Genomic DNA, 26240 nt, shown 5'->3' with positions numbered 1-26240 from the left:
AGATACTGGATTCAAGCCTTCTATATCTTCCCATCTATCCTGATTATTCGGTATCTCTCTCTCCTTTACTTGCCGCCCCATGTCTTCAGATGAGCTCAAGTTCTCCCCATCACTGCCCTCCTTCCAGTCCTTCCAAGAATACTGCCCTAGATCCTAACACCTTTCAAGCTACTTTGTCCATGTTCCCTGCTCTCTATCCTTAGTAAGATTATAAATGACCTTTAATTGTTTCCAGGATCCAGCTTGCTTATTTTCTTTTCATATTTTAGCTTCCCTTTCTTTTTTCAAACTATTTGCCCATTGCTTGTAGGGTGCTCCTACTTTTCTGACCATTCCCTCCTCAGTCTCTTTCTCATTAACCTGGCTTCTTCCTCAAATGTTGGGATTCCTGCCAGATTTCATTCTTTGTCCTCTTTACACCAGAGGTCTGTGAACAACCTAAAATTGAAAGCAAATTTTTGTGTTTTATGACAGGACACATTTCCCTCCTTGGGAAAGTATCTATAGCTTCCATCATATTCTCAAAAGGGTCCTTGACTCTTAACAAGGTTAAGCGCCCGTGTCCTCACACCCTCCTTAGGTTATTCTCTTCTTTCCCTATACCAACCACTCCCAACTACATCTACAGTCAGCTTACTGAATCCGGTTCATTGAGGACCAGTTGACTGAATGTAGGGGACGGAGGGGGGGGGGGCGCCTGGCCAGCTCATTACAATTAGAAGAAAAAACCCAGGAGGTGAAAACGGGGCTGTGAGGGGAAACACCCTAGTAGCGAGCGGCGGAGAGAACTGTAGAGAATACCACCTTAACCGCACTGCCCACAGCTGCAGTGAAGCCAGTCCTGCCCTCCGCTCTCGTACTTAAACCAGAAACCCCGCCCTTCACCCGGCACGCCTTTGACCGACATCCACCTTCAGCAACCACCTTCTAGCTCACTATAAACACTCCTTTACTCCTCCCACCTATCGCTTTCCTCTCCAAGCCAATCAAAGGAATGGGCGGGATTGTCCTCATTGGGTTCCAATTTTTTTTTTTTTTTTAAAAGAAGGGTAGACTGTGAGCCGCGTTCTGGCTGGGGGAAAAACACTTCCAGAAGTGGGGGCGGGGTGGGGCGGAGGGTGGGGCCCTGTGATGGGCATCTTGTCGGCCAATGAGGTGTCCCTGCCGCTCAAAGGCCCAAGCGCCGAGGTGGGCGGGGCAAGCGCGGGACCTGGCCAATGGCGGCGGGGCGGACGGAGGTTGAGCGGCCGTGGGTAGGGTTAGTGTGAGAGGTGCGGCGGGGGAGGTAATGATGATGGTGGCTGAGGAGAAAGGCGGGGGAGGGGGTGCTGGGCGCTGAGCGGCGGCTCTGGCAGGGTTTTGTAGGGTGGGGGACGGTCGCGGGGCGACTCCGTCCGGGAGGGGGCGGGCGTGAGGCGCGCCGTCCGCCTGAGGGACTGCAGACCCCGGCTCCCGGGAGCGCCGCGGCTGGCTCGGCTGTTCCATGTGGCTCCGGAGGGGATGGAGGACTCGGTGGCGGCGGCGGCGGCTGCTGCTGCGGCGGCGACGGAGGAGCGGCGCTGAGGAGGGAACCGGGCCAGACTCAGCCCGACAGCGGGATTAGAGGTGTGAGGAGGGGGTGGGAGTGGACGTGCGGCGGGGCCGGGGGCTCAGGAATCGGGCTGGGGTCTTCTGGCATCGCCTGGGTGACAGGGACCACGGGCGAGCCACCGCCTGCCTCCGCTGGGGTGCAGGGGGTCTGGGCTCTGTGCTGGAGGAGAGAAGGCTCCAGCGGCTGTTCCCCGAGGATGGGGGAGGGAGGCACCGCACCCCGCTCCTCGCACTTGCCCCGCTGGTCATTGCTTCACTCCCATGCAAGGAGTTTCCATTTCCCTCCCGTTGGCAGCGAAGGTGAAGGAGAGCCCAAATGGCCTGGAGCGGGACACTGCCCTCTCTCTGCCTTGAGATTTCCCTCCACTCCTCTTTGCCCATCCATTTCCTCCCTCCGACTCAACAACAGCATTCTTCCTTGCTCCTTAATTTGTTCCACGCACATATTCTAGGACTCAAAGCTATTAATCGGCTGAAAAACAAAGTTTATTTTAAAATTCTCCACTCCTTCCTCTGACTAGCGGTGGACATTAAACAGCATCCCTAGACTTTCCCGCTCTGCTCACCCTTCTGTGATGCTAGGAGAGGGAGGTAGGGCCCCGACTTTCGCCTCTTGATTGCTGTTGATGCTGATTACCTGATGTGTTGCTCCACGTCTTCGGTGTGAATTGTAATTTCTTCCTTGGTGTCTCGCATTCTTGATGTTAGCGGCCTTTGAGGTTGGTGTTTTGTTTCATTGTTTGAAAAACATGCGGAGAACTGGGGTTGTCTGTTGCAGTGTTACTTAATATGGGTGGTTAGTCACTTTTCATGCTTCTCTCCTCATATTTTTCTCTTTGTTTTTGCTTTTCAGTCCTCCAGAATACACATCATATAGCCCCTGAGGTGGAATGGTGATGTCTCCATGAGGGAACCTCCTCTCACTCATCCTGTCATGTGTGTCATACTCTTCTTGACTGGGCCATTCATCTAAGATGGGATTTACCCTGTGAAACAGGGAGAAGACATATGGACCCCAAACATCATTTCAAGCTGTAGTTGAGTTTTTTAAAGTAGAGACATACATGCAAAACTCCTTTGTTTTGGATCCTCTGCTTTGTTAAAGCTGCTTTTGCTAACCCAGAACTGCTTCAGTGTTAACTGATCATCATGGCTTCAGTCTGGAAGAGACTACAGCGTGTGGGAAAACATGCATCCAAGTTCCAGTTTGTGGCCTCCTACCAGGAGCTGATGGTTGAATGTACCAAGAAATGGTAAGAGGTGCCTGGGCATAGAGTTGGCTGTGCTGTGGCCTAAACTCACTGTGGCCTAAACTCTGCTTCTTCTGACAGCAGATTTACCTTTCTGCAGTGCACAAATGTGTAGAAGCTGGGCGGGGTGCAGGTTACTCTAACAAGTACTGTGATGTACACTGTTGCTGCTGTTACTGTCCCTGTGGGTTTTAATCACTGCACTTCAGTATGGCTCAGAGGACTGTAACTATGAGAGCACACTAAGTACAGTAGATTTGGTCTTGGGGTCTTTTATTATTAGTGTTAGAACAACTTTGATTTTTATAATTTTAAGGAGACATCAAGAATGACTATTGAAATATTGTAAACACATATGCATATATTTTGACATAACATGTATGTCTATGTTTAAATAGAGTTTTAATACAGAAATCTCTTGTAGGGTTGTGATAACCTGTTTTATTTTGTTCTTAATCTTTCTTTGCTTTTTTTTTTCTTGAAATATTTTTTCCTCATTTGAATACTAGAATGCCAGTCCACGCAGTCTTAGAAATTCTTTTGTTTTATGCTTAGTCAGGCAACTGTGTTTTATTTTAATTGCCTAATGGGATACATTTCTTGGCCAGACTTAAGGAAGCAATTAGTAGTGCTGGTGTATGATTTGCTTCTTTCCATTTGAGCAAAGCATATATAGGGCTTTCTTTTCACTGCCCTGATGATAAGCAAGAAGAATTCTTATTTTGTCAGAAAAAAAAAAGTCTTAAGCAAATGGTACTTTGGTTTTGATTTATTGCAGTGGTTAAGCAGTATTACTGTAAAAATAAGTCCATTTCATTGTCCACATGGACTGTAATCTCATGTCTGTATTAATCTCTCTTTTTAACATCGTTTTTATTAGATAAAAAGTAGCTTGCTCTACTCTAGAACACTTAAGGCATATCTGAATATTTGCTTGGAAACTAGTTTCTGAATGCTTTCCTCTTGAACTTGTTAGGAATGTTATTGTATGTGCAACTTAAGAAATGCATGGACTGATTACCTACTTTATACTAGGCACTATTGCTATAGAGTTGAATGTAGCATAATTTCCCACCCTCAAGGAGTTCACAGTCCAGGGTTAAGACAGTCATGTAAATAAATTCTCTGTGATAGGTGCAATAATATAAATATGTTTGATGTAGGGATTTTAATCTGTTCCTATCGCTTTACTGTTGCAGATCCTTGTGGGGACTAGTTCTTTACTCCTTTGTGATAGTTTTCATATCTACAAAGGCAGTTGGTACCACTTCATAGGGAGGGTTCTTATGAACATTAAATAAATTAATACTTGTAAAATGCTTGGAACAATGTCAGGCACATCGTAAGTGACCAATAAGTGTCTTTATTATTTACAAAGTTGACAGAGAAGGAAATAATCAACTCTTTAAGGGTAGGGTCGGGTCTTGGGATGGCTTTCTGAGAGCTGAACTGAGCTGAGTTTTGAAAGATTCACAGTAATCGGCCTGGAAGCTAAGGGGGAAGAAGTGAAGGATATTCTAGACTGAAGCAACAACCTGTGCAAAAGCATGCGGGCATGTAGTATGTTGGAAGTTCAAGCAGTGTAGTGGGATAGCGATGGAACTTAAGGTGCTGGGTGGGAGGAGTGCAATGGGCTATGATGTGTGAGAGGCAGGCAGGATTCAAAGATTAAAAAGTAAAGTGCTTTTATGATGGCTTGGACTTTATTCTGTGGGTGATGGAGACATACTAAAAGGTTTTGAGCAGAAGAGACATGAAGTTTACATTTTGGAAAATCACTTGGATGACAGTATGGAGTAAAGATCAGGGTGGAAAGGGTGATAGAGGCAGTGATGGTAGGGTATCTATTGCAATAGATAAGATGAGAGAGAAGTCTTAGACTAAGTCAGTGGCAAAGAGAATACATGAGAGGGATATTTAGGACACAAAATGGGTAGGACTTGGTGGTCATTTCAGTAGGCGTCTGGAAAGGAGAATGAGGGATAGGAAAAGGTCTAGGTTGACATGCAAGTTTCAAGCTTGAAGGACTGGGTGTACTACCAACCAAGCTAGGGAACACCCGAGGAAGATCCTGATTATAAGTATTTCTTAATTTGACAGTATACTGGAGGCATCAACTTTAAGGTGGTTACATTTGAATCTTTTTTCTTAAGAGAAATAGAACATATCAGGTGATTCTTTAGTCACAACGTTAATTTCTTCCTCACAGTTTGCAGGATCCCTGGATTTTATTTTTCCTTGAGAAGTATGTAAGTTACTGTTAAAGTGTCTCAAGGTGAAAGCAACAATGAAAATTTAACTTCATTATAGGTGAATAGATGGCTTAATTATTTTTAGGAATGAATATTATGGTATACCTATTAAATTAGATTTTTCATAAGATCTAGCCTTAACCCTAGAATTTTTAGACATATAGGTTTTTTTAAATTTTATTAAAAACTATTTTTTGGCCATACCCATGGTTCTGGAGCTAGGGATTGAACCCATGCCACAGCAGTGACAGCTCTGTCCTTAACCTATTGAGCCACCATGGAACTTCTAGACATATAGTTTTAAATATTTAGCGTTTTTTTTTTTTTTTCTTTTCTCTTAGGGCTGCACCCTTAGAATATGAAAGTTCCCAGGCTAGAGGGTGAACCAGAGTTACATTTGCAGGCCTACACCACAGCTTGTGGCAGCACTGGATCCTTAACACACTGAGTGAGGCCAGGGATTAAATCCGCTTCCTCATGGATACTAGTCAGGTTCTTGGTCACACTAAGCTACAACAGGAACTCCAAATACTTTGCATTTTTCCCCCACTCATTTAAAAATATAGTTTAAAGCTAAAAAGATGACAGTGCCCAAGGAATAACATATTTGTTCAAGGCACTCAAATTTTATTTATAAGTGGATCCTTAAATAGAGCTTTAAAATCATTATGTACAAATTTGTTGTAATGACTTTTAGTTAGTATTTCTTTTGCCTTTTCATTGAGTTCTTGTGATAAATACAGATTAGGCCCAATTTCTCTGCTTATTTCCTGTCGTTTTCTTTCATTCCTCATTTTGATGCTTGCAAGAATTCTTTAGTTGTTAGATATGTGTGCTAAATTAGAATCTATTTAAAAGACTCAAGAATAAAAATAGACTTGGACATATAGTAAGAACATATTTTATTAACAACCTTTATATTTTATTTATTTATTTATTTATTTTTTTTGTCTTTTTTTGTCTTTTTAGGGCTGCACCCACAGCATATGGAGGTTCCCAGTCCAGGAGTCTAATCGGAGCTGTAGCTATTGGCCTACACCACAGCCACAGCAACAACAGCAATGCCAGATCCAAGCTGTGCCTGCGACCTACACCACAGCTCATGGCAATGCCGGATCCTTAACCCACTGAGCAGGGCCAGGGATTGAACCCGCAACCTCATGGCTCCTAGGCGGATTCGTTTCTGCTGCGCCATGATGGGAACTCCCAACCTTTACATTTTAGGTATTGTTTGGGGTGGGGTGTGGAAAAATAAAAGGAGAGGAAGAACTCTAGAGATGCCAATTGAATAAAGTGAAAGAGGCATTGAAGATAAATTGCAAGTGTTAAGAGGATAAGAAAATAGATCTAGTATAAATTAGAGAAGAAAAAAATAAAGTATAAAAAGAAAGAACAGTTAGCATTCCATTGGGATTGTGCCTTTAGAGATAACCTGTGTATATAGGTGCCATTGCCTTTTAGAACCTTGCTACTTCAAGTGTTTCCTGAGAAAGAGAATTTGCAAAGCTTGGGAACCTGTTAGAACTGGTATCTCTCAGGCCCTGTCCTAGGCCTACTGAATCAGAATCTGCATTTTAATGAGATCCTTAGTATGCATTAGGTTTAAGAAGCAGTATTTTCACCAGGATAAAATATCTTTAAAATACACTGATTTCTACATGAATTTGAAACTCAAGGGAATGAAAATGAAAATCAAAGGATTCAGGAAAGGCATAGTGTGTTGGTGGAAGAGGGTAGTCAGAATTAGGATATGTTTTCCAAGGGAGAATGTGCTTTTCTGTGATTCAGGAGAGGAGAAATATTTTCCATGTTCTCTTGACATGGCCATAGGGTATAAACCTGGACATGACAGATAGCAGGATAAAGGTAAGGGTTTCAGGAGGCAATCTTTTTTTAGATCTAGGTAGGCCATGAGCAAACTCAGAGTATTTAACCCTTGATCAAAGGATGGATTCTATACTTTAGAGGGTTTGGGGTTTCTGCTTTCTCACACTTCTTTTTATTGCCACCTTACAGTATTTTACCTTTGCCCAAGGTTGATGCAGTATGTTTCCTTTAGTTCAACTGGATCTAATTCATGCTTCTTTCTTGGTGTAGTACCTCTGGAAGTTAAGTCAGAAACAAAAACCAGAAAGACTTCATTCATCTGAGAGAAGGACTCTATACTATGAGATCCTATTCCTCATTGCTCCTTGATTACCAGTTAGAGGCTCTAGCAAATTTGGAGATGTTAAGGGTTTATGTCCCTTTCTCTTATTATTGTCCCCAAGTCTTTTAATTATTAATCTTCACTTAATTGATGTAGTTGTTGGCAAGTGGTGAGATTGGCCATTGGAGTTCAGTTTGAGAGAAAGACTCTTCCTGTCTTTTCTTAGTTTTTTTTTTTTTTCCTGTTCCTTTGATGCCTTTAGATTTCTGAGAGAAGTCTTCACTTGAATGATGTTTAAGAAAACTACTTGAAAGTTAACAAGTTGTGGTTGTGTTAATTTAAGTTGCAGAACTCAGTTCTGGTAGGAGCTTCCTAATACTTGATGAGAACTGTTGTGTGTAAGCATGTATTATATTTTGTGTGTATGTCTCTATCCTCTACATATATGAATATATTTTAAAACTTTTTTAAATATTTCTTCTATATAAGCCTTAGTTATGGCATTCAAAAAGTATTTAAGGTGCTATAAAATTTTCCCTAAAAGGTATAAATATATTTTTTTCTGATTTTTCTGTTGTATCAGTATTCCTTTTTCTCATTTTTGAGTGTAGTTTTAATTATAACTTATTTTAAAAATAGGTAATGTAATCGGATGGTTCAAAATTCTAGAGGTACAAAAAGGTATATATATCTTTGAAGGTAACTCCTCATTTTCTCCATTATTCTACACCTCTTTGCAAACTTTGTGACTCAGGATTCGGAAAGTAAAAAAGTAGCTCTTCCCAGTGCATAAGTGTGTGATGCTGACCTGTTAGATGAAATATGAACTCCTTAATCTGATGTTCCAGGCTCTCTGTAACTGATCCTAAACTAGTTTTCCAATTGGACATTAGAATGCTACATGCACTGTAAGTATTCACTTGAGGTGTTAAAGCCAATTGCATTGATAATTACTCATTCACATCTACTGCTTTGAGTTGCTTAAGTAAACATTTCTCTGTTGACCGTCTAATGGAGTGAGCTAGCTCTTTACACCAAGTGGGCCTTGATGTAAAGAGCCCACTTTTGAAATACATAAAAAATAAAAATCGCTAATTGAAAACAAGCTTGATATGTTTTAGTGGTGTCTGGAAGACCAGTGTGTCTGCGACACAGAAGAGCAAAGAGTAAAATGATAACAGGGGAGGCCTGAGAGGTGGTAGGAGTCAGATCATACATATATGGTCTTGAGGTCATGGTAAGGGCTTTTGAATTTTTTTTTTTGTCTTCTTACCATTTCTTGGGCTGCTCCTGTGGCATATGGAGGTTCCCAGGCTTGGGGTCCAATTGGAGCTGTAGCTGCTGGCCTACGTGTCTACAACCTACACCACAGTTCACGGCAACGCTGGATCGTTAACCCACTGAGCAAGGCCAGGGATTGAACCTGCAACCTCATGGTTCCTAGTTGGATTCATTAACCACTGAGCCACGACAGGAACTCCAGGGCTTTTGAATTTTAAATGTGATAGGACGTTATTGGAAAGGTTTGAGGAGGGAAATAATATAATGTGATTTATTTTAAAGTGATTATTCTGGATAGTTTGTGGAATGTGAACTATCCTGAGTAAAAATGGAAGCTAGGAGACTGTTGTAGTAGTCCAGGTAGCAAAGAGGTAGTGGTGTAAGTGATGAGAAATGGTCAGATGTATGTAACACATACACATGCTCCTACCACAGTTCACTGGGTTATAACTTACATTTTTACTGCAATAAAACAATCCATAAATTCATTTAATGTATATAGTTCAATAAGTTTTGACAAGTATATCAAACCATGTAACTAGAAATAAATTCCTTGAAGGTTTAGTTGACAGGAATTGATGATGTAAAGTGAGAGATAGGTCGGTAATGACTTTAGGAGTTTGACCAGAGCAACCAGGTGAATGTAATACTAATTACAGGGATGAGGAATCCTGGGGAGGACAAGGTTTGGCATGATGGAGAAAACAAGAATCGGCCTTGCTTTTCAAAAAGTTTGGGAAAACAAGCCAGAGATCTTAACTAAGCAGTTGATTTTAAGTCTTGAACTCAGGGAAGAGAAGAGCCTGGAGTCTCTTAGTATATAGATAGAATTTGTAACTCTGAGGCTGTAGGAAATTTTCTCTGGTGTTGATATAGATTAAGAGAATTGAGGACTGAGCCTTAGGACACCTCAGCATATAAAGGTGGGGAGGAAGAGGAAGAAGCCAGCAAAGGAGACTAAAAACTATCAGTAGCATGGTAGGAGGAAAATTAGAAGTGTGTTTCTAATTTCCAAGAAACCAAGTGCAAAATGTATCAGAAATGGAGTATTTAGCTGTGTCAAGTACTATTGAGAGGCTGAGCAAGATGACCATTGGATGTGTCAGGTTAGAAAGAGCTGGTGACATTGAGGAATGGTTTCAGTGGAGTGGTGGAGATGAAAGCATTAGATTGGCTTAGAAGAAAGGAAGTGGACACATAAGTATAGATACTTTTCTTGGAAAATTTTGCTACAAATCAGAGAACTAGGTAGTAGCCTGGAGAAGGACAAGAGGTCAAAGTATATCTTTTGCATGGAAGATATTGCAGCATGTTTTTAATGCTGATGGAAATGGTAAAGTAGGGAAAACTGATGATGTGCTGGGAGAGGAGGTAACTTCAGGGGAAAGGTCCTTGAATGAGAGAAAGGAACAGGGTCTAGTACTAAAATGGAAAGGTTGAACTTGAGAAGCAGGGACAATTCATAGTTACAAGGAGGGAGGCTGAGTACCTGGGAAGAGAAGCATTTAGCTTGCTAGACTTGGTTGCAGGGGGGTTGGACCTTCTTTTCCGTTGGCTTCTGTTTTCTCAAGGAAATGATATTATAGGTCATCATTCCAAAAAGGAGGTGACAGAGAGTTATTGAAGGATTGGTGAGAGAAGAGGTATGAACTTGTCAAAATGAGAATGAATTGAGTAGGGAAACGTAGAAGGATTGCTGGGTAGCACTGAGGACCGTCTTAACTTTGTGATCATAAATATATTTTTTCTTTTTTTGGCTGAACCTGCAGCATATGGAAGTTCCTAGGCCAGGGATCAAATCCGAGCCACAGCTGTGGCAATGCTGGCTCCTGAATTGTGGTCGTAAATTTTAAGTGAATGCATTCAGCAAACTTGCATATTTTAATTCAGCTATGTTTTGTTTGGTGCTTGGGTTCAGGCATGGAATAGGTAGAGCTGGATTTAACTAGGGGTGGATTTTGTCAGGAATGTATAACTGAGGGAAAGAAGGGCAAGGAAATTTGTAGTGAATGCATGGAGTGTAGCATGGGAAAGGAGGAAAATAAGGACGTGAAAAATAGGGTGGTCAGTGGAAAAGTAAAGAGGATAAAGATTTTGAGAACTTGAAGAGATTGAATGGTTGTTGGAGTTAGGATACCAGAGTGAATGAACTGGAAAAACATGTGAGGTAGGAGTCAGAGAGTAAGATGCTTGGTTTTGGAGGGTGTGGTTAACAGTAATGATAAGATGTATCATATTTGCTTATTAAAAAAATAAGCACACATCCTCAATAAATTGTTAACTGATATGCTTTATACATTAAATATGAGTATGCCCTAATTTCTTCTTTTAAAAACCACATTTAGGTAGGAATTTCCCCTATATTTATTTTATTTTATTTACTTTTTTTTTTTTTTTAATTTTATTTTAGGGCCACACTTGCAGCACACAGAGGTTCCCAGGCTAGGGGTCAAATCAGAGCTATAACTACCAGCCTACACCGTAGCCACAGCAATGCCAGATCTGAGCTTCGTCTGCGACCTATACCACATCTCATAGCAATGCTGGATCCTTAACCCACTGAACAAGGCCAGGGATCGAATCTGCATCCTAATGGATACTAGTTGGGTTCGTTAACTGTTGAGCCATGAAGGGAACTCCATTTTCTCCTATACTTAAATGGGTCATCTTTTGTACCTCCAGGTACTCCCGTTCTTCTTTAGAGACTGTAGCTGTTAGGGTATGCCAATGGCAGTTGATGGTTGAGATGAAATGGAGGAATCAATTTTTGGAAGTGAAGAGGGTGGGTGGTCAAGGAATTTGCAAGCTAAGGGGCAAATTATCTATGTGGCTCTTGAAATTGCTAAAAATAATTGTAGGACACATGTCTGATGCTAAAATTTTATTTTTTATTTTTATTTTATTTATTTATTTATTTTTGTCTTTTTGCTATTTCTTGGGCCACTCCTGTGGCATATGGAGGTTCCCAGGCTAGGGGTCAAATCGGAGCTGTAGCCACCAGCCTACGCCAGAGCCACAGCAACACGGGATCCAAGCCGCGTCTGCAACCCACACCACAGCTCACGGCAACGCCGGATCGTCAACCCACTGAGCAAGGGCAGGGACCGAAACCGCAACCTCATGGTTCCTAGTCAGATTCGTTAACCACTGCACCATGACGGGAACTCCTGATGCTAAAATTTTAATGAAAGAGGGGAGAGAGGGGGCAAAAAGCTTTACTTTGCAAAACTTTGTTACAACGTATGTGAATCTTAAGCATCTATTCTTTGAAACAAAATAGCACGGTCTTCTTTCCCAGGGTGAATTGTCAAAGGTAAAGGTAATTTTTGTAGAGAATAAGTTGAGGGTGTTCTCTGGTGGCTTAGGGGGTTAAGGCTCTGGCGTTTCATTGCTGTGACTCAGGTTGCTGCTGTGGCGTAGGTTTGATCCCTGGTCCAGGAACTTCCACATACAAGAGGTGTGGCCAAAAAAAAGAAAGAAAGAAAAAGAGAGAGAAAACCTGAAATAAAGGTTGCAACTCTCATTTTAAAAAAAGAATGGAGTTGTTACTTTGTTATTAATTTTATTTTAGTGTTTTATGGATTGATTTTTTTTAACTGAAATTATTACATGTAGTATTTTATCCAGATTTTAAACATTTATTCCATGTGAAATTCAGTTGTACAGAATTGTTTGTGGTAGGTTAAGGAAAACAGTGGAGCCTCTTTCTGCCATAATTGGATATGCAGTGCTTGTATCACAGTTGCCTCCACATCACACTCAGTATGCCTCTAGATGGATAGCAACTTTGGCCTGATCCAAGCTTCCTCTTTTGTAAGTAAAGTTTTATTGGAATACGGCCATGTGCATTTGTTTACATATTGTCTGTGGCTGCTGTCACACTAAAATGGCAGAGCTGAATAGTTGTTACATAGACTGGATGGCTGCAATTTAAAATATTATCTGGCCCTTTAAGAAAAAAGTTTATGAACCTCTGCTCTGAATCATTGGAATTACTTACGGCTAGTGTTTATGCAGTCTAGAGTCTAGGCCCTTTTTGTTTTCTCTCTGCCCAACCTCCAAACTATTAGTTTAATCTTATTGTAGTCTAAATGCATAAGCAGAAGAGGGGAACCTATTGTGCTTGCTTTCCAGCCCTAGGGAAAAAAAAACTTTAGAGTAACTTCAAGGAGCATTCAGGTCTGTGTATGTACAAAAATATATTTTTTCTGGTTGTATGACCTTGGACAAGTTAGTTGATCTCTTAGTACCTCATCTGTAACATGGTGATGGTAATAACAGGGCTCCCAGCATAGACTGCTTTGATGATTAAATGAGATAAACCTGGTTAGAAGTGCCTAATAGTAAGTGGTCAATAAATGTTGCCCATTATTATTATTATCCCTTTTTCTGATTATTTAAGCAATAAGTGATTAAAAGAACTATCTAGAGAATAAATAGGTGAAGACTGAAAATATAATCTGAACTTTTAAGAGTGTTAGAGAAAGATGAACTAGCATAGAAGGCTTGAGTGACTTGAGAAGTGGGAGTAAACCAGGGAGCTTGATAGCAGAAGAACTGTGCTGCAGTGAACTGAGTTTTGACAATATTTTGGCTTTTGGGGAAAAGAACTGTATATTTGTGCTTCTGGAGCAAGGTATTTCATATGGTTTTATAACTTTATTTCCTTTTTAATAATCACTTCAAGAAAGTGATTATTGACTAAAGAGTGTGGCTAAGGGAAACTAAATTCCTCCAAAGTAGAATTAATTTGTGAGTGTGCGTGTGTCCCCTATGGTGACTATGATATTTAGGGTACATGTCTTTTTAAAATTAAAATTTTTTTTTCTTTTATAGCCACACCTGTAGCATATGGAAGTTCCCAGGCTAGGGGTTGAATTGGAGCTGCAGCTGAGGCCTCTGCCACAGCCCTGGCAACACCAGATCTGAGCCACATCTGTGACCTATGCTGCAGCTTGAGGCAAAGCTGGATCCTTAACCCACGGAGCAAGGCTAGGGATCAAACCTGCATCCTCATGGACACTGTGTCAAGCTCTTAACCCACTGAGCCACAGTGGGAACTCAGAATATATTTATGAAAGTTCTTCTTAAAAACAATTTTTTCCCTGTCATGACTTTTTTAATGACCCATGAAGTAAATTGTGTCTTTTGGTAGCATATAATTCCCTTACCTTATTTTGATATCAAATCTTGGCTATTTTAAATCTTGATTTTTAAGATGAATTTTAAGGGATTATGTGAAGAAGTTCAACTCTTATGGTTTAGTTTAGTTTTCACATTAGTTTTGTAATTAGATGCTTAGGAACTTAAAATTAGGCATTTCTAGAAATGTGCTATTGATGCATCAAATGTGTTCTAATTTTGTGGAGAATTTCAACAAAAGAGTCACTGAAGTAGTTCACTGCATGATGTAAAAATAGACCAGTGTGTTAAAGAAAAAACTGTGCAAACATTTTGAACTGGAGGCTCAATAGGGATGTTCATATTCTGCATCAGGACTTCGGCATATTTTTTTAAAAGGAGTGGAACTGAATTTGTGAAATGGGGACAGTAAAATTACTGCAGGACGTCGTATATGTGTGTCTTATTTTTCACTGTTAATAGTGATATTTTGAGGCAGCTTTGCCAATAAACACCTAAAGATTTTTTTGGGTAAGTTTTATCTATTAAAAATTCTTGCTGTTATTTATCCCACGTTATTATTGAAATACTTATTTTAAAAAGTAAAGTTCTAAAAACGGACTTTATTACCTCAATAACAATAAAAGAAGATTGACTTTAATGCAAAGAAGTTATCACTTAAAAGTTGATACTCTGCCTTTATCCAAGAGTCTGTCAGCTTAAGAATTTAAATAACACTATGTTGACTGATTAGGGATATAAATAGAACAGAGATAGTCTTAGAGGAGAAGCCAGTACATATTACTAGGCAGTCAGGAGAGTTACCACTGAACACTGGACTTGGTTCTGAGTTTACTCTCAGTTGAGGCAGAAAGGGAAGCACATTGACTTCATACTCTTTCTGGGTAAAGAAAATACTTAGAATTTAATTCAAGCAGGATGTTTATTATTAAAAAAAAGTATGACATTGGATAAAGTTTCAAACTACAAAAGACTCAGACTCTTAAGTTGGATAATGTTTATATTGACCCTTTATACTCTTTATGAGAGAATGTAGCTGAGGGACCAAGTTTTCTGATCATCTAATTTACATCAAGGCTATATAATTCAGAAAATTTAGAGGAATGGATGTTTAATGTAAGTCATCAAGTTCTGTGGCATTTACATCTAAGTTTAAATTAAGTTAAATTAATTCAGTTCCCCAGTCCCATTAGCAACATTTTAAGAGTTCAACCGCCACATGTGGCTGGAGGCTACCATATTGGATGGTGCAAATTTGGGATATTTTCATCATCATAAAAGGTTTTGTGGGCAGTGCTACTTTAGCCATTACTTCTCAAAGCCATTGCCAGGGTACCCTGCAAACATGAAGATGTCCGTGGTCTTTAGAAAGTCCTGATTCTCTAGGTCTGGCAAATCTTATTTTAGAAGTTCCTCAGTTGCCTGAGAACATCAAGCCAAATTTTAGAACTACCACATTTGATTCTTTCTCAAATAGCTGTCTGAAGTAAAACTTTGGAAGATGTTAATTGACACTTCTCATTGGAACTCCAGAAATTACTGAGTTGAAACTTTGAATTCAGTTTTCTTCCTTTTGGTTCAGCAGTCTTGTGGTGTGTGTGTGTGTATGTTAAAAGTGAGAGCAATGTACTTTAGCTATGCCATATATAAAACTGTCAAATTAATATAAACATTTCAGTAAGTTCATTTCTTCAATAGAAAAGGCTATGTAGTTTGTTGTCTTCCACAAAAGCAGGGACTGCTGGGGATAGCTAAAGATAGACTAATTTTTTTTTTCAAGAAAACTTTTGATACTTCTCAAGTACTTGCACTATTATTATACTTCCAGGCAACATCCCTAGAGCTACTGATTTTATTTCCTCTGAAGTGTTCTTTAATTCTCACTCCAACTTTTCTATCGCCATTGCCTTGGTGACATCCTATGTCATCAAGGTTCATGGTTCTCAAACTGTGCATCAAGGAGCCTAGAAAGTACTATAGAGAACTCACAGATGTGCCAAGCAATGCTTAACAATGTGGAGGGAAATAATAGTAACATCTGTTGGAAACCACACAAACTGTTATCTTGAGGTAGTTCATTTTCAAAATTGATTGATATATTCCTTTCAATGATACCATATTTTTACATTGCTGAATTTTTTTCTAATTTCTATGACAAAAAGCAGGTATCATGTGCAAATCTATATGAAACAGGAAAAGAGAACAGTAGTATCCAATCTGATTCTAAGGTTTGAGAAGTTTTGTAGTCCTCAACACAGATGCTGAGTTTTTAGGACATACATCCTTAAGTTGCTTGGACCTGACTACCTAATGAACAGGAGGGTTAGGTATTTCTTTTGGTCTATGAAAAAAATACTGACACACTGATGGCCTTGTAAACCCAGAAAGTTTGGTCATACTAGTATAGGATTTTGGGATAGCCCTGAAGACTTTCCTCACCTTTTTGGCCCTCTGTCTCTATCATTGCCATTGTTATCCTTCTAAAAGGAACCTTTTAGATTTTTCCTTATTTATAGGATACTGTATGATAATTTTAATCTTTTAAGTTTGTCTTTATTTTACTAGTCTTTTCCAGTCATTCACCTTAAGCTTCCAGAAGCTTGTTTGCCTCATGCAAATAGTTTCCCTCAAATATTATCTTTCATGAGGCTTCTCTGTCCCTCTTCAAAAATCATTAAATGCAAAGAGCATGTAGTAATATAGTCTGTTGCAAAGTAAGTTAATTGAAACTGAGTTTATTCATGCAATAAGTGGGTTTAGAAATTGCATTTAATGGTTCAGCTTTAATTTGAAGATTACTCTAATTTACAAAATAATCTTTTGAAAATTGGTTAATTTGTTTACTTCTTAAACTTTTTGTTAAAAGTGTTTTAGGTTTACAGAAGAGTTACAAAGATAGAGAGTTCTTGTATACTTTTTACACAGCTTCTTTTGGATAAAATTACGGTAAATGAATTTACCATGGCCATTTATCAAAACTAAGAGATTAACATTAGTACAATACCATTTGGCCGAGCTACAGACTTATTTGGATTTCACCAGTTTTCCACTAATATCTCTTTTTTTGTTTGAGGGTACTATCTAGGATACCACATTATATTTAGTTGTCACATCTCCTTAGTCTTCTCCAGTCTGTGACAGTTTATCAATCTTTCCTTGATAATTTTGAAGAATGCTGGTGAGATATTTTGTAGAATATTCTTTGAATTGAGTTTGATGTTTTTCTTTTTTTTTTTTGTCTTTTTGCTATTTCCTGGGCCACTCCTGCAGCATATGGAGGTTTCCAGGCTAGGGGTCTAATCGGAGCTGTGGCCGCCAGCCTACGCCAGAGCCACAGCAACGCAGGATCCGAGCCGCGTCTGCAACCTACACCACAGCTCACGGCAACGCCAGATCGTTAACCCACTGAGCAAGGGCAGGGACCGAACCCGCAACCTCATGGTTCCTAGTCGGATTCGTTAACCACTGCGCCACGATGGGAACTCCAGTTTGATGTTTTTCTAATGATTAGACTGGGGTTGTGGATTTTGGGAAGATACTACAGGGGTGAAGTGACTTCATCACATCATATCGGAGGGCACATGATATCAACATGGCTTATTATTGTTGATGTTCATCTTGATGACTTGGTTAAGGTAGAGTCTGCCAGATTTCTTCTCTGTAAAATACTATATCCCTTTCTGTACTCTATTTACTAGCAACCAGTCTACCAAGTCCAATGTATACATGAGGCAGAGAATTAAGTTCCAATTCCTGGAAGGAGGGGTATCAAAGAATTTGTGAACATATATTAAAACAACCACAGAATTAATAAATTTTGGAGGGGAGATACTTTAAGGTTATGTAAATATCCTGTTTCTCTTTAAAGTTTCAATCACTAATTTTCAGTTCATTAGCAGGTTTTGCCTGAGGCAATTATTACAGTATTCTAATGATGATTTTCTATTTTTCTTACTCCTCTTTCATCATTTGGAATTCTTCTGTAAGGCAGGTTTGACCTTTCCCATTTATTTATTCAGTTATATATTTATATCAATTTGGACTTATAGATATTTATAAAATAAACCTTTGATTTTGTTACTGCCTTTGGTACAGAGATTTTCATAGGGGGTAATTGTTGCAACATTATTTCTTTTTTTAAAAAGGAATCTTTATTTTGAAATCATTTCAAACTTACAGAAAAGTTGGAAAAGTAGTGCAAAGATTTAATTGCCATATTTTCAATTAAGTTTCACAGGTGGCAACATTTTATCATAAATGATTTGTCCTTCTCTATTGCTCTCTGTATGTCTTTTTTTCCCACTTAACCATGATGCCCCTTTACACATAAATACTTATTTCCTGAAAGCAAGAATATTTTCTCACATAGCCATAGTTCAGTTAATCAAATCAGGAAATAAACATTGATATAATACTATTACTTGATATATAGACCTAATTCAAATTTCCCCATTTATCTCTGTAATTCTGTTTATGGCAAAAGAAGAATTTCCAGGGTCTGTACACTACATTTAGTTGTTACATCTCTTTACTCCCCTCTAATCTGATAGAGTTATTCAGTTTTTCTTTGTTTTTCACAATCCTGATACTTTTGAAGATGTTGCTGAATCTGGGTTTGTCTGTTGCTGCTCATGATTAGGTTAAGATTATGAATATTTGGCAAGTGTATCAAAGTGATGCTGTGTACTCACTACATCATATCAATATCTGTTTGTGTATATAAATATCCTATTCCTTTCCACCCTTTTTTCCACTGTTTTAGCATTCAGTGTAGTTACATTTTAATTCAAAACTCGGATAGGCTCGATTGTTTTTACTTGTATTTCACTTCAGAAAATACCTCATCCTTGTTGAAGTAATTAACTGATTAATTACCAAAATTTTAATGTGGTTCTTCAAATAAGAACTTTTTAAAAAGTCACATGATTTTGATTGGTTCCATTATTGGTGATGTTAACTTTGATCACTTGCTTAAAAAATTTATTTGTCAAGTTTCTCAACTGTAAATCTACTATTTTGTTTTTTTTGTATGAAGATAGCTTGAGACTGTAACTATCCTATTCCTTATCAAACTTTTATCTACTAGTTTTAGTATTCAATGTGGTGGTGTTTTTAATTCAAAACACTGAAAAGTTTGTTTTTATTTGCATCCCTCTTTAGAAAAGCCCCTCCCCCATTCTTATTGAATTAACTTAACTTGTTAATTAATGGAATTTTAATGTTTCCTTAAGTAAGAGCTATTTTTTAAAAAGGTACATCTCCCCCATCCCATTTATTCTGTTCCCACTTCTCTATCCTTTTCTCCTTATTCTACCCAACCCCTGAATGTAGCTGGTTTCATTATTCTGGGGTTCTTATTTTTTAAACAGATTTATTGAGAGATAATTCATGTATTATACTATTCATCCTTTTCTAGTGTTCAGTTCAGTGGTTTTAGTGTATTCCTAGAGTTGTACAACCATCATCACCATCTAATTTTAGAACACTTTCATCACTTCCAAATGAAACCCATGCTCATTAGCAGCCAGTCACTCCCTATTTCTCTGAAACTTCTTTTCACTCTTCCTCTTAACACCCTGCCCTGTCCTTGCCCTAGGAAACCACTACTCTTCCTTCCTTCCTTCCCTTCCCCTTTCTTTCTCCCTCCCTTCCTTCCTTCCTTCCTTCCTTCCTTCCTTCCTTCCTTCCTTCCTTCCTTCCTTCCTTCCTTCCATTTCAGGCACCCGTGGCATATGGAGGTTCCGAGGCTAGGGGTTTAATCGAAGCTACAGCTGCCAGCCTATGCCAGAGCCACAGTCCTTAACCCACTGAGCAAGGCCAGGAATCGAACTGACAACCTAGTTGGATTCGTTTCTGCTGCGCCACCATGGGAACTTCCTTTTTGTCTTTCTTGATTTTCCTATTTCAGACATTTTATCCAAATGGAATCATACTATATGGTTTCTTGGACTGATTTCTTTCACTTAACATAACGGTTTCAAGATTGATCTATGTGTAGCACATATCAGTATGTCATTTATTTTTGTTACCAGATCATATTCTATTGTATGAATATACTGCATTTTATTTATTCTAAATGGGCATTTGGGTTGTTTCCACTTTTTGGCTATCATGAATAATGTTGATGTGAACATTTCTGTCCTGGGTATTTACCTAGAAGTGGAACTGCTAAGTCATGTAGTAACTAACTTTTTCAGGAGCTGCCAAAACATTTTCCATAGTGGCTACATCATTTTATATTCCCACCAGCTATGTATGAAGATTCCAATTTCTCTAAATCCTCACCAACACATCTTATTGTCTGTTTTATTTTAGCCATCCTAGTGAGTATAAATCAGTATATCATTGTGGCTTTGAGTTGCATTTCTTTAACTGCTGGATCATATTTAGCTACAATCTTTTCATGTGTTTATTGTCCATTTACATATATATATATTTGGAGAAGTGTGTATTCTAATCCTTTGCCCATTTTTAATTGGGCTGTTTATCTTTTTAATGGTGCATTGTAAGAATTCTTTATGTATCTTAAATATAAGACACTTGTCAGATACGTGATTTGCAAATATTTCGCTCATTCAATGCTCATTCACTTTTTAAAAATCAAAGTATAGTTGATTTACAGTATAGTTTCAGGTGAATAGCAAAGTGATTTAGTTTATTCACACACACACACGTAAAACTTTTTTCAGATTATTTTCCCTTATAGGTTATTACATGATATTGAATATTGTTACTTGTCTTATACAGTAAATCTTTGTTGCTTATCTGTTCTATACATAGATGTATGTATCTGTTAATCCCATACTCCTAATTGATCCCTCCCCTTCTCCCTTTCCCTTTTGGTAACCATAAATTTATTTTCTATGTGTGCCTTGAGTTTCTTGATGATTTCTTTTAATGCACAAAATTTTAAGATTTTATGATGTCTGATTTATCCAATTTTTATTGCTTGTGCTCTAGTGTTGTGTATAAGAATCTGTTTTGAGGAGTTCCCATCGCAGCTCAGCAGAAATGAATCTGATTAGGATCCATGAAGATGCAGGTTCAATCCCTGGCCTCACTCAGTGGGTTAAGGATCTGACCTTACCATGAGCTGTGGTGTAGGTCGAAGCTCAGATCTGGCATTGCTGTGGCTGTGGTGTAGGCCAGTGGCTACAGCTCCGATTTGACCACTAGCCTGGGAACCTCCGTATGCTGAGGGTGCAGCCCTAAAAAGACAAAAAAAAAAATCTATTTTGAGTTAATTTTTGTGTATTATATAAGGAAGGGGTCCATCTTGTTTCTTTTGCATTTGAATATCTAGTTGTTCTAGCACCATTTGTTGAGTCAGGGTGTAGTTTTCCTATATTTCTTATTGCATAAATGAGCAGTACTTTCCCCCTTATTTTTTCTTTCTTACACAAAAGGAGAAAGAAAATACTACAGGTACTGTCTTTCATTTTGCTTTTCACATTCCATGAGAGATGATCCTTATCCAATATTGATTCATTGTTATCACCTAAAGTCCATAGCTTACATTAGTGTTCACTCTTTGTGTTGTGTTGCTGTGGGTTTTGACAAATGTGTAATGACATGATTCCACCATTACAGTATCACACAGAATAGCTTCATTACCCTAAAAATCCCCTCTACTCCACCTGTTCATTCCTCTCCTTTTTCCTGAATTCCTGGCAATCACTGGTCTTTTACTGTCTCCATAGTTTTGCCTTTTCCAGAATGTCGTATAGTTGGGATTATACAGTATGTAGTCATTTCAGATTTGGTTCTTTCACTTAGCATTGAAAGTTCCTTGATATCTTTCTGTGGGTTGATGGTCAGTTTCTCTTTTAGCACCAAGTAATGTTCCATTGTATGATTGTACCACAGTTTGTTTCTCCATTCATCTATTGAAGAACATCTTAGTTGCTTCCAAGTTTTGGTAATTATGAATAATAAAGCTGCTGTGAACATTTGTATACAAGTTTTGCTTGGATTCTGCTTGGGATTGCATTGAATCTATAGATCAAGTTGAAAGGAACTGGTACCTTGGCAATATTAAGTCTTATCCAAATACAGGGTATCTCTCCATCTATTTAGATTTTTAAAAATTTCTTTTCATAAGAGTTTTTTAATATTCCTCATATATATATTGTGTTTTTATTATATTTATACCTAAGTATTTCATTGTTAAGTGCTAGTTTAAATGGTATTGTGTTTCATATTACAATTGTTTGTTGCTGGTATAAAGCAATTGACTTTTTATACTAACCTTGAATCCTGCAACTTGCTATGATTGCTTATTTCTTCTAGGATTCACTGGAATTTTTTACATAGTCATATCATCTGTAAACAAAGGTAGTTTTATTTCTTTCTTCCCGACCTATATACCTTTTCTTTTCTTATCTTACTGCGTTAATTTAAGGATTTTGATTTGAATAAGAGTGGTAAGAGTGGACATCTTTGCCTTGTTCCAGATCTTACTGGAAAAGCATCCAGTTTCTCACCATTAAGTATGGTCTTAACTGCAGTTTTTTGGTAGATAATCTTTACCAAGTTGAGGAAACTCCCCTCTCCTAGTTAGCTAAGAGTTTTTATCATGAATGAATGCCGAATTTTGTGCGGTGCTTTTTTGGGGGGTGCGGTATCTGATGATATGATCATATGATTTTTCTTTTTTAGTCTGGTGATGTGATGGATTACATTCATTGATTTTCAAATGTTGAACCAACCTTGCATGCTTGGAATAATTCCCACTTGGTTGTGGTGTATAGTTTGTGGTTTTTTTTTTTTTTTTTCTTTACTGGCTGCCCATGTGGCATATGGAGTTCAGATCCAAGCTGCAGTTGTGCCCTATGTCACAACACCAGATCTTTTAACCCACTGTGCTGGGACTGGGAATTGAACCTATGTCCTGGCACTGCAGAGATGCTCCTGATCCTGTTGTGCCATGGTGGGAACTCCATGTGGTTTTAAAAAATAAATTGTTGGATTTAATTTACTAATATTTTCTTGTGGATTTTTGCATCTTTGTTTATGAGGTATGCTGGTCTTTAGTTTTCCTTTCTTATACTGTCTTTGGTTTGGGTATTAGGGTAATGCTGGCCTCATAGAATGAGTTAACAAATATTCTCTCAGCTTTTATTTTTTGGAAGAGATTATCTGGAGAAGGAGTATAATTTCTTCCTTAAATGTTTGGAAGAATTCACCAGTGAACCCTTCTGGGCCTGATGCTTTCTGTTTTAGAAGGCTGTTTATTATTACTTCTGTTTTAAAATATATGTATAGGACCATTCAGATTACCTGTTTATCATTGTAGGGAGGTTGGTAGGTTGTGTTTTTCAGGGAATTGGTCTGTTTTTTCTAGTTTATTAAATTTCTGGGCATAGAATTGTTTGCAACATTCCTTTAATACCTTTTTAATGTCTATAGAATCAGTACTGATGGGCTGACTTTCATTTCTGATATTAGTAATTTGTTTTCTCTTTTTTTTCTTGTTAACCTGGCTATAAATCTATCAATTTTACTGCTCTTTTCAAAGAATCCTGTTTTGATTGATTTCCTGTTTTCTTTTTATTTATTTATTTTTTATTTTAATTTAATTTTATTATTTTTTAATTGTTATTTCCCCAATACAATTTTTTTTCTACTGTACAGCATGGTGACCCAGTTACACATACATGTACATATTCTCTTTTCTCACATTGTCATGCTCCATCATAAGTGACTAGACATAGTTCCCAGTGCTACACAGCAGGATCTCATTGCTAATCCATGCTGAAGGCAATAGTTTGCGTCTATTAACCCCAAGCTCCCAATCCACCCCCACTCCCTCCCCCTCGGCAACCACAAGTCTATTGTCCAAGTCCATGATTTCCCGTTTTCAATTTTATTGATTTCTACTCTAATTATTATTATTTCCTTCTGATAACTCCTCTTTTTTATGGCCGCACCTGTGGCATGTGGAAGCTCCCAGACTAAGAGTTGAATTGGAGCTGCAGCTGAGACCTATGCCACAGACACAGCAATACCAGATCTGAGCAGCATCTGCGATCTTCACTGCAACAGGTGGCAACACCAGATCTTTAACACACTGAGTGAGGCCAGGGATCAAACCTGCATCCATATGGAGACAACATCAGGTCCTTTACCTGCTAAGCCACAGCGGAATGCCTCCTTCTGCTTGCTTTGGATTTTCTTTGTTCTTTTCTAGTTTCCTAAATTGGAAGCTTAGATTATTAATTTTAGATCTTACTTCTTTTTTAGTACGTGCATTCAATGCTATAAATTTCCTTCTAAGTACTGGTTTTGGTGATTTCCACAACTTTTGATAAGTTGTAATTTTAACTTCATTTGTTCAGTATTTTAATATTTCTCTTGAGAGTCCTTTGACCCATGTTGTTTAGAAGTTCATTGTTTAATCTGCAACTATTTTGGGGTTTTCCAGTGCTCTTTCTGTTATTGATTTTTAATTTAATTTCATTATCTATGAGAGCATACCTTGTATGATTATAATTTTTAAAATTTGTTAAGATGTGTTTTATGGCTCTGAATGTGGTCTGTCTTGGTGAATGTTACGTGTGAGCTGAGAAGGATGTATTTCTACTGTGATTGGATGAGGTAGTCTGTAGATCCAGTTGATTGGTGGTGCTCTTCATTTAACTACGTCCTTACTGATTTTTTGCCAGCTGGATATTTCAGTTCCTGATAGAGGGAGTTGGAAGTCTTCAGCTATCATAGTAAATTCATCCTTTTCTCTTTGAGTTCTATCAGTTTTTGCCTCATGTATTTTGCTGCTCTGTTGTTAGGCTCATACATATTAGGGAATGTTATGTCTTTTTGGAGATCTGACCCCTTTATCATTATGTAATGCTGTTCTTTGTCTCTTATAATATTCCTTGCTGTAAAGTCTGCTTTTTCTGAAATTACTGTAGCTATTCCAGCTTTTTTTGATTAGTGTTAACATGGTATATTTTTTCCATCCCTTCACTTAATCTCTATGTGTTTTTATATTAAAATTTGATTTATTTAGACAGCATTTAGTAGACTTGTTTAATTGGGTCTTATTTTTTTTAGTCCATTCTGAAAGGCTGTGTCTTAATTAGTTTACTTATGCTGTTTATGTTTAAATGATTACTGATAGAATACAATCAATATCTACCATATTTGTTACTGTTTTCTATTCTTTGCCCTATTCTTTTTTCTTTTCTACTCTTTTCCTGCCTTCTCTCTCTCTCTCTCTTTTTTTTTCCTTCTTTGGTTTTAATTTAGAATTTTATATGATTTTTTTTTGTCTTTTTTCCTTTTCTAGGGCTGCTCCCATGGCATATGGAGGTTCCCAGGCTAGGGGTCTAATTGGAATTGTATCCGCTGGCCTACACCACAGCTACAGCAACGCCAGATCTAAGCCGTGTCTGCAAGCTACACCACAGCTCATGGCAATGCCAGATCCTTAACCCACTGAGCAAGGCCAGGGATCAAACCTGCAACCTCATGGCTCCTAGTTGGATTTGCTAACCACTGAGCCACGACAGGAACTCCCAAGAATTTTATATGATTCTATTTTTCATCCTCTCTTAGCATATGAGTTTTATTTGTTAAAAAAATTTTCATTTTTAAGTTATTGCCCCTGAGGTTGCAATATATATTTACAAGTAATCCAGGTCTTCTTTCAAACAACACTACACTATTTCACTGATAGTGTCTTAAAGTACTCCCAGTTCCTCCCTCCTGTCCTTATAACATTGCTGTCGTTCATTTCACTTATCTTAGGCTCTAATAATCAAGTTCATCATTGCTATTATTATTTTGAACACACTCATGGCTATCTACTAGATCAATTAAGAATAAGAAAAATAAAAAATTTTACTTTGCCTTCATTTATTCTTTCTCTGGTGCTCTTCCTTTTTTATGTAGATCTGAGTTTCTGACTTTTGACCTATATAATTTTCTTTTTTTCTGACAATTAAAAAAATATATTTCTTGCAAGGGAGGTCTGCTGGTGACAGCGTCCCTTGGCTTTTGTTTGTCTGAGAAAATCTTTATTTCTCCTTCCCTTTTAAAGGATAATTTCACTGGATCCAGAATTCTAGATTGTATTCCATCTTCCTCCCTCCCCACCTCCACAACCAACACTTGAAATGTTTTATTCTATTCTCTTCTTGATTGCATGATTTCTGAAAAGAGGTGTAATTTAATCCTTATTCTTGTTCCTCTTTAGAGAAGTGTTTTTTTCTCTGGTTTCCTTTAAGACTTTTTCTTTGATTTTTCTGCATTTTAAGTAAAATGTACCTAGGTATAGATTTTTAAATATCTGTCCTGTTTAGTGTTCTCAGAACTTCTGGATCTGAGGCTTGGTATTTATCATTTTGGGAAATTCACAGTCCTTATTACTTCAAATGTTTCTTTTGTTCCGTTCTCTTTTCCTTTTCCTTCTGGTATTCCCATTATGTGTATGTTATACCCTTAGTAATTGCCCCACAGTTCTTAGATATTCTGTTCTTTAAATTCTTTTTTTTCTTCTATTTCCATTTCAGTTTTGGAAGTCTCTACTGACATTTCTTCAGGTTCACTGATTCTTTCCTTGGCTGTGTCCAGTCT

The 26240-nt window shown here is 38.1% G+C and overlaps 1 protein-coding gene across 11 annotated transcripts in view; it reads left to right on the top strand.

Moving 5' to 3' along the window:
* The first annotated feature begins 1201 nt into the window (after window positions 1-1201).
* EHBP1 (EH domain binding protein 1) overlaps window positions 1202-26240 on the top strand; it is a 350723-nt gene continuing 325684 nt past the window's right edge. For 4 of the 11 annotated variants that reach the window (XM_047781969.1, XM_047781964.1, XM_047781962.1 and 1 more), the window contains exons 1-2: window positions 1202-1285; window positions 2444-2843. In XM_047781969.1, the coding sequence (XP_047637925.1) occupies window positions 2740-2843 (104 nt within the window). In that variant the 5' untranslated portion in view covers window positions 1202-1285; window positions 2444-2739. Of the gene's footprint in view, window positions 1606-2443; window positions 2844-26240 lie in introns of all 11 variants that reach the window. The other 7 variants (XM_047781970.1, XM_047781967.1, XM_047781959.1 and 4 more) reach the window with 4 other exon arrangements.

This window comes from Phacochoerus africanus, chromosome 5 (assembly GCF_016906955.1).
Source record: "Phacochoerus africanus isolate WHEZ1 chromosome 5, ROS_Pafr_v1, whole genome shotgun sequence".
Classification (NCBI taxonomy): Eukaryota; Metazoa; Chordata; class Mammalia; order Artiodactyla; family Suidae; genus Phacochoerus; species Phacochoerus africanus.
This window is presented reverse-complemented; position numbering and strand designations above follow the sequence as displayed.